This window comes from Octopus bimaculoides, chromosome 18 (assembly GCF_046866305.1).
Source record: "Octopus bimaculoides isolate indiv1 chromosome 18, ASM4686630v1, whole genome shotgun sequence".
In the NCBI taxonomy this organism is placed as follows: Eukaryota; Metazoa; Mollusca; class Cephalopoda; order Octopoda; family Octopodidae; genus Octopus; species Octopus bimaculoides.
The window spans coordinates 46,501,591-46,514,090 of NC_142945.1; the positions used below are offsets into that span (position 1 = coordinate 46,501,591).

At 38.5% G+C, this 12,500-nt stretch overlaps 1 protein-coding gene and 1 long non-coding RNA gene across 5 annotated transcripts in view; one reads left to right on the forward strand and one right to left on the reverse strand.

Moving 5' to 3' along the window:
• LOC128249938 (uncharacterized) overlaps window positions 1-12,500 on the forward strand; it is a 228,271-nt gene that overhangs the window by 92,079 nt on the left and 123,692 nt on the right. For all 3 annotated transcript variants that reach the window (XR_016245030.1, XR_016245028.1, XR_016245029.1), the window contains exon 2: window positions 8,890-9,180. This is a non-coding gene — a long non-coding RNA (uncharacterized LOC128249938). The remainder of the gene's footprint in view (window positions 1-8,889; window positions 9,181-12,500) is intronic.
• LOC106882022 (shootin-1) overlaps window positions 1-12,500 on the reverse strand; it is a 93,937-nt gene that overhangs the window by 7,312 nt on the left and 74,125 nt on the right. For both annotated transcript variants that reach the window (XM_089366122.1, XM_089366121.1), the window contains exons 9-14: window positions 11,072-11,218; window positions 10,383-10,536; window positions 8,501-8,597; window positions 7,986-8,038; window positions 7,452-7,555; window positions 6,256-6,312 (exon numbers count right to left, since the gene is read on the reverse strand). In XM_089366122.1, the coding sequence (XP_089222248.1) occupies window positions 6,256-6,312; window positions 7,452-7,555; window positions 7,986-8,038; window positions 8,501-8,597; window positions 10,383-10,536; window positions 11,072-11,218 (612 nt within the window). The remainder of the gene's footprint in view (window positions 1-6,255; window positions 6,313-7,451; window positions 7,556-7,985; window positions 8,039-8,500; window positions 8,598-10,382; window positions 10,537-11,071; window positions 11,219-12,500) is intronic.

Consider the following 12,500-nt stretch of genomic DNA (forward strand, 5'->3'; position numbering starts at 1 on the left):
GTAGTAGTAGTAGCAGTAATAGCAATGGTTGTGGTAGTAGTAGTAGTAGCAGTAGTAGTGGTAGTAGCAACAGCAGCAATGGTAGTAGTAGTAGTAGTAGTAGCAATGGCAGTAGTGGAAGTTGTCATTGTAGATGTAGTAGTGGGAATAGCAGCAGGTGTAGTAGAACATCATAGTGGGAAGAGATATGAAAGTAGTAGTAGTAGTGGTGGTGGTGGTGGTGGTGGTCATGGTGGTGGTGTATTGTGTCCCTGTCCTAAACTCTAGACATCTATTTGACCAGTGTCAGTGCCTTCCAACATTACGTGGAGATGAGAGACCAATCAGCCCTGGATAGGACGCCCGTCCATCATTAAGTAACTTCCCCTCTGCCAGGTACTTACAAGGTCCAGCACCTTACCATCAATACCACCATACAAAAGTGACAAGGTACCACCATTGTTCAATGGTGACACCTACATACTCCTAGGTGGACTGGGTTTGTTGAGAGTTTGATGACTAAGCCATTGATGCAATACAATGCTCGTGACAGGATATGAACTACTCCCTTCACTTGGTACTCTCTATGTACTTTCTGTTAGCAGCATTGCTAGATTAGCAGAATCATTAGAGTATTAAATAAAATGCCTTGTGGTATTTGTTCCAATTCTCTACATTCTCAATTCAAATCCCATCAAGGTCAAATTTGCCTTTCATCCTTCCAGAAATGATCCCAGGGATTAGTTTAATTGATTAGCCCTCTACCTTTGTTCTTAGTTCAGACTTCACAGAGGTCAACTTTGGTTTTCATTTCTCTGGGAGTCGATGAAATAAAGAACCAACTGCAGTTCTATAGTTTAGAGATGAGGAATTATGTACATTATTTACATTTGACGGATATTTGTCCTCGTCTTGTTTGTTGTTAACACAACGTTTTGGTTGATATGAAGGCTGGAGGGTATATCAGCTGAAATGTTGTGTTCCCAACAAACCAAGATGAGGACAAATATCTGTCAAATGTAAATAATCTAAGTAAAGTACCAACTGGTTACTGGGGGTCAATGTAATCAACTACCCCCCACCTCTCCTCAAAATTGCTGACCTTGTGCAAACATTTGAACCCATTATAGAGTGGTGAGCTGGCATAATTATTAGTGTGTCAGATGAATTGCTGAGAGGTATTTCGTTCATCATCACATTCTGAGTTCAAATTCTGCTGAGGTCCACTTTGCCTTTCATCCGTGCGGGGTCAGTAAAAAAAGTACCAGTTGAGTACTGGGGTCAATATAATCAACTATTCCTTCCTCCCATATTTCAGGCCTTGTGCTTATAATAGGATTATTATTATTATTATTATTATTATTATTAAGGCCGTGAGCTGGCTGAATCGTTAGCATGCTGGGTGAAATGCTTTGTGGCATTTCAGCAATTATTACGATCTGAGTTCAAATTCTGGTGAGGTCCACTTTGCTTTTCATCCTTGAGGGTTCAACAAAAAAAGTACCTATTGAACACTGGGCTTGATGTAATCAACTCATCCCCACCTCCCCCAAGCTGCCCTTCTGGCAAAAATTCAAAATAATTTATTATTATCATTATTATTATTATTATTATTATTATAATTAAGGCAATGAGCTGGCAGAATTGTTAGCACACTGGGCAAAATGCTTAGTGGTATTTCATCTGTCTTTACAATCGGAGTTCAAATTCCACTGAGGTCGACTTTGCCTTTCATCCTTTCAGGGTCAATACATTGGGGTCGATGTAATCGACTAGCCACAAAATTTCAGGCCTTGTGCCTTTATTAGTAGAAAGGATATTATTATTATTATTTTGTTGTAGGTGTGGAAGGTGAGACAGAGGAATAGAAGGAGTTGGAGGGAGAGAATGAAGGTGAGGCAGAAGTAAGATAGATACATGAAAAGAGAGGAAACAGGGGGGGGGGGAGAAGTAGAAATAAAATAAAAAGTAAAAATAAATAAAATGGAATATTAGAAAATTAGAAACAAAAAATAATAATAAAAAAATAAAACAAAAAAAATTTCCTTTAATTTTGTTATTGCTGTTATTTAACCCCAGGTCAAGCCTGACCTAACAGACCTATATGATCAAAGATTTCATTTCCAGCCAAGACCATCCCATATATCTTTACGGAGATGCAGGACTACAATTTCCAATGTATCCCTTCTTTTACCAAGATGGTGGAATGTGATTCGAGGAAGATTTGGTTGTTATTTCTAGCAGGTTGCTGAAACTCCCCTGCTAGTTGTTGTTACTCTCTATCAACTCACCCCAAACTCCACCTCCCTTTATGTTCCGAGTTCAAATCCTACTTGGTGTCCACTTTACCTATGATTTTTCCAGGGCAGTGAGGTTGATTATTCGAAATACCAGTGAAATACTGGGGTTGATTTATTTTACCTGTACTCTATCTTCCAGCAGTAGTAACCTTCTGTCTATTTATTAAAAAGGTGGTGGTGACAGTGGGCTTTTTGAGTTACCTCCCTTATGTTATGTGTTTCACTCCCTTTTGAGTCTATAAAAGAGACACTAGACATACCAACGAGAGAACCATTGGAAATAGCAGCTAAATCTCCTTCACATAATCTCTCACCATCTTTAATAAAAGAACACATTGAATAATGTAGTCCTATATACACCAACTGAAACAAGATTGGTCGGTCATGGTTGGGACCTCATTGATCTCATGCATGACAGTTAGAATAGGTCTGACCCAGGGTTAAACGAAATCAAACAAAAAAATAATATCAGTAAAATACTGGTGGTAGATGTAATCAATTACTCTTTTACTTGTTTCAGTCATTTGACTGTGGCCATGCTGGAGCACCGCCTTTAGTCGAGCAAATCGACCCCAGGACTTATTCTTTGTAAGCCTAGTACTTATTCTATCGGTCTCTTTTGCCGAACTGCTAAGTGACAGGGACATGAACACACCAGCATCGGTTGTCAAGCAACGCTAGTGGGACAAACACAGACACACAAACATACATACACACACACACACATATATATATACAGATATGCGACGGGCTTCTTTCAGTTTCCGTCTACCAAATCCACTCACAAGGCTTTGGTCGGCCCGAGGCTATAGTAGAAGACACTTGCCCAAGATGCCACGCAGTAGGACTGAACCCAGAACCATGTGGTTGGTAAGCAAGCTACTTACCACACAAAGCAGCCTATGGCTCAAGGGACCTTCTTTCTCAATGGCATGCCTAATGGAAAATGGGAATACTGTGTGTATGTATCAGGTGAGTGCGTTCTCTCGCCTCATGGCCCCAGAAGACAAAATGGAAGGCAAGGCTGAAGCAGTGAATAGTCACAGGGACTCACACTTGCAGATAACCATTTCCACCTCAAAGGCCAGTAGTGGTGAGCAGGGACCTGACCTGAGGGCTGAGAATGCCAGAGGTCACTCACATCCATAAACTTGTCAGGGAGCAACCAATACTTTGACAGTTTTCTTTTCTCAGCCTGATGTGCAGCAGAGCCAGGGGTGGTAGATGCCACTGGAGAAGACATCACAGTACATGGCATCCCAGATGAGGGGGGGGGGGCTACCACCATGGAATGGAAAAACTGTCATACCAACAGGCCTTTTACTATCCCCTCAGTTTAGCTCCATAGTCTCAAAGCTGGGAAGGGAAGCCTGTGGCATCTTATACCATGTTTTATGAGAAAAATTGTCTTGAATTATTTTAATAGTGTAGGGAAGAGGGGAGAAAGGTAGGTGGGGGGGAGCTTCTCGAGAAGTTCTTTTCATACTTGATGATGATGATCACAAGGTGGAGAGGAGAGGGCATTACCTGTGACCTTTGTAGGTCTTCCCTAAATGGAATAAGGGTCAGTGGGTTAATGCTTCAAAGATGTTGCCAAGTTTGTTCATTGTTTTAAAGATGTCAAGGCTGCGGCTTGTGGAAAGAATCACTGAATTTTAAAGACATTATGTATATACAAGCACATACATATAAACACATATGTGTGTGTGTGTGTATGTGTGTATATACACATATATATACTAAACATGTAAAAATGAATACAACTAACAAGTCCTGTTTTAATATAAATGTTTCATGCTAATGAGAGCTACAACTGGGAGGAGGGTCGGTATCACATACATACATAAATACATACATATATACATACATACATACATGAAAGGATAATGATGATGATGAAAGTGGAAATGTTATTTGTTATATGTGTCAGAGCCTATATTCAGATTTTAAAAGTCATGAGAGGAAAGCAGTAAATTTATTTCTGGACAACGACCAAGTTATGCTCCAGTAAATTATGCATGTGCGTATAGGTGTATGTGTGTGTGTGTGTGTGTGTGTGTATATATATATATATATATATATATATATATATATATATATATATATATATATACACACACACACACACACACACACACACACACATATACACACACACACGCACACACATATATTTTATCTTTTAATTGTTTGTCATTAGACTGCGGTCATGCTGGGGCACCACTGCTCTGAAGCATTTTAGTTGAGTGAATTGACCCCAGTACTCAGCTTTTAAGCCCGGGACTTATTCTGTTGGCCTATTTTGCTGAACACCACACACACACACACACACACACATATATATGATAGGCTACTGTCAGTTTCGATCTACCAAATCCACTCACAAGGCTTTGGTTGGCCCAAGGCTATAGAAGAAAACACTTGCCCAAAGTGTCACACAGTGGGACTGAACCCAGAACCATGTGGTTGGGAAACAAACTTTTTACCACACAGCCACACCTGAGTCTTACACACACACACACACACACACAAATAGTAGTTGCCATGATTGACCGCTAAATCTACCAGGTTTTTTGTTCTCTCTCTGTTTATTTCCTTGTGTTCCTTTCTGTTGAAGAGCATAGGCTCGAAACATAAAAGACTTTCTCACCTTTCCAAGAGTTAAACTAATACACCTGCTTGTTTATACACCTGTCTTCGTCTTTTGTTTTTCTGTAAATTCCAACTATATACACAAATACACACATGAACATGCACACACACAGCACAACTTGTGTTTTCATAATCCTCAAAAATATGTTTCTCTCTGTTGGTTTGGATGGAATAAGTCCAACAATGTTTCACTGTGTATTCAAGTGTCTTTGTCATCTAACACACACACACACACAGAGTATCAGAGAAAAACAACAGCCATCTGTGTAGTGGTTGTTAATGTGTGGTTATTATTTTTGGTGTTTTCGACTACATAAATGATCCTTTATTACAAGGTCTTTGGGTTTCACAATTGGATAGAGAAGACAGACTTAACCAACCCCCGAACAATAGAACATACCCACCACCACCCTAGCCCTCTCTTCTTCTCTCAAATACCACACACACACACACACAAACACATACACACATTCATGCACACACACACGCGCATTCACGTGTACACACACAAATACATTAATACACACACATGCACACACGTTCGCACACATATATCTCCTTCCATTAATTTTATTCATTGCTTCATTGTGGTGGCAATGTGTGTGTGTGGGTTGGAGTAAAAGAAAGAGTGGAAGAGAGGGGTTTGAAGAGAGAGAAACATTGAACAGTGGGAGGAGGAGGAGGACAGCAGAAGAGGAGGAAGGAGATTTGGAGAGGTTAGTGGTGTGACTGATGTAGTAGTGCTGTATTGGTGTTTGCATTGTTGTGTGTTGATATTGTAGTGGTGTGGGTGTCATAGTGGCACTGTAGTAGTGTTAGTATCATAGTGATGTGACCCGTGTAGTGGTAGTGAGGATGTTACAGTGGTATGGTAGTTGTATGGTTGTTATAACAATGTGATTCTTACAGTGGTACTGCAGTGGTACGGGTATTGCAGTAGTGGTGTTGTAGTGGTGTGATGATGATGGTGGTTCTTAAGCCCCAGGTCTTCCTTGATCCAGTAAACTTATAATTAAAACATTTCAGCCACAACCAACCCATCTTTTTCCCCTACAGACTGAGAACCAAGGACCACCTTGTCTGCTGTGTCTTTTCTAAAACAGTAGGATGTGATATGAGGGAGATTTGGCTGCTATTTCTAGCAGGTCAAGTAACCACCATATACAGGCTTCTTCTTTGGCGCATGCAATAGCGGTGCGAAGTGTAGTGGTATTGTTCTTGGTGGTATTGTGGTTGCAGTAGTATTGTGGTAGTGATGCTAATGATGGTGTTGGTATGATGTGGTGGTAGTGGTAGTGGTGATGGTGCCACACTGAAGACTTACCATTAAATTCTTTAATTCATCAATAGCTTCTTCCTTTGGTTTGTCTTGGCAAGACGGCTGGAAGAGTAGAAACAAAAACATTATTATTATTGAGTGAGAGATCAGCACATGCCACCAAAGTGACACTGGGGTACAAATATACGAAGCCCAATATACCCATCATGACTACCCATCTGATAAGGGTACAACAGGCACATGCATCACAACCATATGTGTGCTACATGGTTATCTCATATCAAGATAAACAGCACATGACCTTGCAGGTGGGACCCAGGTAGAGTAGCCCATCTTCAGGTTGAGTAGCCCATCCCACTCAAAAGGTCCCTGAATAAGATTTGTGAAAGGATGATGACCGAAACACCCATGTTTCCAAAGGTGAATTGTCCAAACCCCAAAGAATTTCTCTCAACACATGGCTATGATTGCTCCCCCACTACTTCTGCTTATGATCAGAAATACACATATCATCAGCCACTAAGGGACATGCTCCAATGGTTAAGGTCAAACAACTGACAAGCAAATCTGTGGTATTGAGCAGAATATTTGCTATGTCCCATCTTTTATACCAAGACAAAACATGTACAAGATAACACTTCCAATCAGTTAAGATCAGAAGCCATGAGAGCCACTGCCTGCTACTGCATCAGGGCATTCATTATTATTATTATTATTATTATTATTATTATTGTCATCATTATTATTATTATTATTATTGCCATCATTATTATTATTATTATTATTGCCATCATTATTATTATTATTATTATTGCCATTATTATTATTATTATTATTATTATTATTGCCATTATTATTATTATTATTATTATTATTGCCATTATTATTATTATTATTATTATTATTGCCATTATTATTATTATTATTATTATTATTATTATTATTATTATTATTATTATAATGATGAGTGGCAGAGTTCAGAAGTGTTAGCATATCAGAAAAAAAATGGTTTGATGTACACAATATACCCATCACAACTTTGATCCAGGTAGACCTTTATCATTTCTCTCTCTCTCTCTCTCTCTCTCTCTCTCTCTCTCTCTCTCTCTCTCTCTCTCTCTCTCTCTCTCTCTCTCTCTCTCTCTCTCTCTCTCTCTCTCTCTCTCTCTCTCTCTCTCTCACACACACACACACATGCATTCACACACACACATGCATTCACACACATACATGTAACATACCCGTCTCATCTTGGATCCAGTCAGACCTCTTCCATCTCTGATGCGACTCATCATTTCTTCAAGAGCTTTCTTGTGGAGATCTTCTTTGACTGTGGTAGTGTTTTCTGTGGATGTACAGAGATCATCAGATAGATTAATATGTAGACAGGCAGAAAAACAAATCCAGAGAAGAAGCAGACTCTAAGAAGTAGAGCAGTCTATATTAATTAATGGTGAAGGCTGCTTTATAGGGTTACCCTGGGTTTCTCGCCATAAAGGGTACCTTTAGGGCATATTTTCAGACCATAAGACCTGTTGGCCTATGGCCTCTTTAAAATATGGAGGGGGAAACGATACAGATCTGTATTGTTTCCCCACTCTATATTTTAAAGAGGCCATAGGCCAACAGGTCTTGTGGTTTGATGATATGCCATAAAGGTACCTTTTATGGTGAGAAACCCAGGGCAACCCTATAAACTGGCCTTCACCAGTAATATATATATATATATATATATATACATATTTTGTTCAACAATAACCAAAAGTGTTCTTTACCTTCTTCAGTCTTTGACACTCGAGCTTTCTTTTTCTTCCATCTTGCCAGGAACCTATGGCAGAGGGGAGGAGGAAGGGAGAGTGAGACTAATCATTAAGATATAGTGGAAATACAGGAGTGGGGAGGGGGCAGAGGCACATCATTATTTGAGAGTATAACTTGGGTGGCGAGTACAGTGGGGGATAAAATGAGAGAGAGGGGAGAGATAGACAAATAAAGAGAGGAACAGAAAGAAAGTGAAAGTAAGGTTGAGTGAGACAATAATATAGTGACAGAGACTGTGAGTGTGACATAAGGCAAGATAGAATAATGTAGAGTGAGGGTTAAGAGTTTGATCCATGAGAGAATATTAAGAGTTGAGGTCAAATGATATATAATGTTGTATTAACTGACCACGTCCCATCAATAATGACGGCAAATTGTAGTATTTCATATATGAGGTACGAAATATACAGTTGGTGTGACATGGGTGTGACATGGGTGTGACATGGGTTAAAACCAATACTTTACTTACCCCTTGGAATTCTGAGGTGGTAGTGGTGGTGGAGGCGGTGGTGGTGGTGGCGGAGGTGGCCGTTTGCTGTCCTCATAGATTTTTTCCAGATCACTATCTGATGGAATATACAAAGAGATGGGTATCGTTTACTCAGGGTTATAATGTCAGACATTTGCGTGTTGGTTTAGGTGTGGAAATATAGATATTATATCCTCTTTGTGTGTTTATGTCTCCCTATTGGTGTGTTTATGTCTCCCTATTGGTGTGTTTATGTCTCCCTATTGGTGTGTTTATGTCTCCCTATTGGTGTGTTTATGTCTCCCTATTGGTGTGTTTATGTCTCCCTATTGGTGTGTTTATGTCTCCCTATTGGTGTGCTTATGTCTCCCATAACCTTTCTTTTTCAGCAATACGTAACAAGCTTCAAAGAAAAAAAGTACTCGGGTCGATTCTTTCAACTAAAATTCTTCAGACAGTGCCACAGCATGGCCACAAACTAACGACAAACAAGTAAAAGAAAATAGTGTAAAAATCCAACACAACGTTATCAAATGTAGTCCTTTAAGTGAATATGATTTGCTTGCTCACTTATGCAAGTGAAAACTGGATCAGGCAGACCCAGCAGAAGAAACCTTCATGATTCAACTGAGGGGAAGGCATTGCAGCAATGCTTCGTGGATTGAAGAGAGCAAGGCCAGGTAAGGAAGACATCTTTGTCATACACTGCATTTGTCTCCATCCCTAGTTGTCTTAATCTGGTCTTGCCACCTGATTGAAGATGGTCATGGACGAGCGAGTGAAGCTGACGGTGTATAACTCGTCTTCCCTGTAACCCTTTTGCATGCAGATTATTTTGTCAAATGTTTTGCTTATTTAATCACACTGTTTTGAATTAAGCATGCATTATCTTATAAGCTTTGAGATTTTGATAATGTGTCATTGTAAATTTTTAGAATTACAACAGATCTTGACAGTCTGAACATAAAACAATAAAATATTTGGGTTGGAGTAAAGATTATTTGCCAACATAACATGGCAGTCCTGGTTTAGGACGAATGTTGCTGTAATTTAGACCCAGGAGTCATCGTCACCAGCTGTCTAGATTTCCTTGTTCGAAAATATAAGGACACAGATCGTGTCGTATAGCCAGCTGGAGACAATGTCTCCTGGGGCTAAATTACAGCAACATTCATCCTAAACCAGGACTACCATGTTATGTTGGCAAATAATCTTTACTCCAAAGTACTGTTGCTGAATATCTCTCGTTGTGAGATTTACAAATAGTAATTTTCTAATTTGGGTTGGATATGCCTGGTTTAAATGCTAAAGGGTTAAACAAAGTCACAGGAAAAGTCATCTAGACATCCTTAAGAATAACTATATATGATCCTTATCATTCTGACGGATGATTTGCAGGATCTTTGATTACTACTTCTAGCAAGCTGAGTGACCATGTAGAGCAGGGGTCCTCAACCACATTTTATCTATGGACCCCTTTGATTACTTTTCTATTCTAGTGGACCCTTATAGCCATTTGATGTTCACAAACTAGTTTCATAGAAACTCCTTTCAAAATTCCTATTTTGTTTTTCACACATTCACTTGTGCAGGTTGAACATGAGAGAAAAATCTCATATGAAACACAAGAGAAAAACCTAGCTGTTTCTTGGCAATACATACATCTAAAGCAAAAGGTTTTCAGGGGCCCTTCAAATACTATCGTAGATCCCCTAATTTACTATTTTCTTGCATGGACCCCAAAAATCTTAAAGGGACCCTCTAGGACCATATGATCCCTGGTTGAGAACCACTGATGCAGAGGTATTTTTGTTGACTGGTGCGATAGTTGCAGAGGTGTTTATAAAAAAAAACAGACAGGTGAGAACAAGGTAAAACTTACATTTCTTGCTTAGACTCTCGTACTGCTCCCGCTGCTGGACCAAATTATTTTCCAAACTGTTGTTCTGTTCTTCCAGTTCCTTGTTCTTCTTGATTAATTTAATGTTGCCTTCACTTGATTTATATAACTCTATCTCTGCCTTTAAACTGGTGACCTGTGTTCAATATAAAACAATGGTTCTTGTACTTGTTATTGTATTACAGCTGCTGTTGATGGTAATGTTTGTGTGTAAATGTGAAGTGTATTCATACATACCACCACCACCACTTCCAAGCAACATTCAGATCATCAACCACTACCACCACCACCACCACTACCACGACTACTACTACTACTACTACTACTACTACTACTACTACTAGCAGCTGTACAACCACTTCTACAACTTCCAGTGACACACTGACCATCAATCAACACTACCACTTTAGCACCACCATCACTAACACTATCACCACTACCATCACTATCACCACCACTGCCATCACCACCACCTCTACCACCCCTACCATCTTCACAGTTATTGCTAGTGATTAACCATTATTATCATCATCAACAGAATTTTGTAATTAACTTCATGAACGCTAACAAATATTGCCATCAAATATACAGACAGCTATACCACTGTACACCCACAGGTATATTCTGCTATATACACACACCAATGTATACACACATCACTGTAGACATACCTCTTTCTCTTTTTCATCCTTCAACTCCAGAAGTTCTCGGTTCAACAGCTCAATGTCATCCAAGGCCTTCTGTAGACGTTCATCACCAAAATCTTGACACAGTAAAATCCTGCTTTGTCTCTTTATCACCTCTGTCTCATGGTGCAACTGATATGGAAATATATAAATATACAAGCTTGGTGATGCAAAATAAAACTCAAAACATGAGTGTGTATATATATATATATATATATATCTCTTTTTTTTATTAATATTTAGAATTAGTTTGATAAGTGTTAATGCATGAAACTCTTGACTCTTGATTCCCTCTATTGCTTCTGCTAGATATCAATATATATAAGTCAGTAAATAGTGGGGTTGTGTTCACCGCACGTGGAGAAATAATAGGAAAATGAAGAATAAGGCAGAATGCTAAACTGGAAGCATATTTTAATAAAGATTTCTAACCGGTTTTCATTGCGAAGCAAATTATCAAGAAGGAGAATGAAAATGTTTTTTACAAAGAAGTACAAAATTAAGAAAATAATATATAAAAAAAATAATATATAAAAAAATAAACATACCAATACATTATATTGTCTTTGGGCTTTTGAGGTTCAATGGTAGTTCGTGTATATAATGGTTGGAAAAATAAGGATGCATGAGAATAGAGAGTTGTGTTAGGTTTAAAAGAAGGGTTAAAAGTTTGTGTTAAGCAGGAAGTGTGGTGTCAAAACAGGAAGTGTGTGTAAGGGGAGACAAATGTTTTTAGTTGGAGTTATGAACTCTTTTTCAACAGGAAGTTCATGTCTGTTGACAAAGAGTTCATAACTCCAACTAAAAAGATTTGTCTCCCCTTACACACACTTCCTGTTTTGACACCACACTTCCAGCTTAACACATAAACTTTTAGCTCCTTTTCTCTTTTTTTAAACCTAACACAACACTCAATTTTCTTGCATCCTTATTTTTCCAACCATTATCTACATGGATTACCATTGAAATTTAAGAGCTCAAAGACAATATAATGTATTGGTATGTTTATTTTTTTATATATTATTTTTTTTATATATTATTTTCTTCATTTTGTACTTCTTTGTAAAAAACATTTTCATTCTCCTTCTTGATAATTTGCTTCACAATGAAAGCTGGTTAGAAATCTTTATTAAAATATGCTTCCAGTTTAGCATTCTGCCTTATTCTTCATTTTCCTATATATATATATATATATATGAGGGAGAGTCAAAAATTATACACACTCTTATTTTTCTGATGTATTTACACAAAATCAGGAGATAAAGAAGTACGTCATTTTCCTATATAGTCTCTTTCTTATCATTGCACTTGGTCCAGCAATCCACAAGCTTGCATTTTCCCTCCAAGAAGAAGGCTTTTTGGTTGGTTGTACAACCATTTATGCACCGCTTTCTTCACATCTTCATCTGTAGGA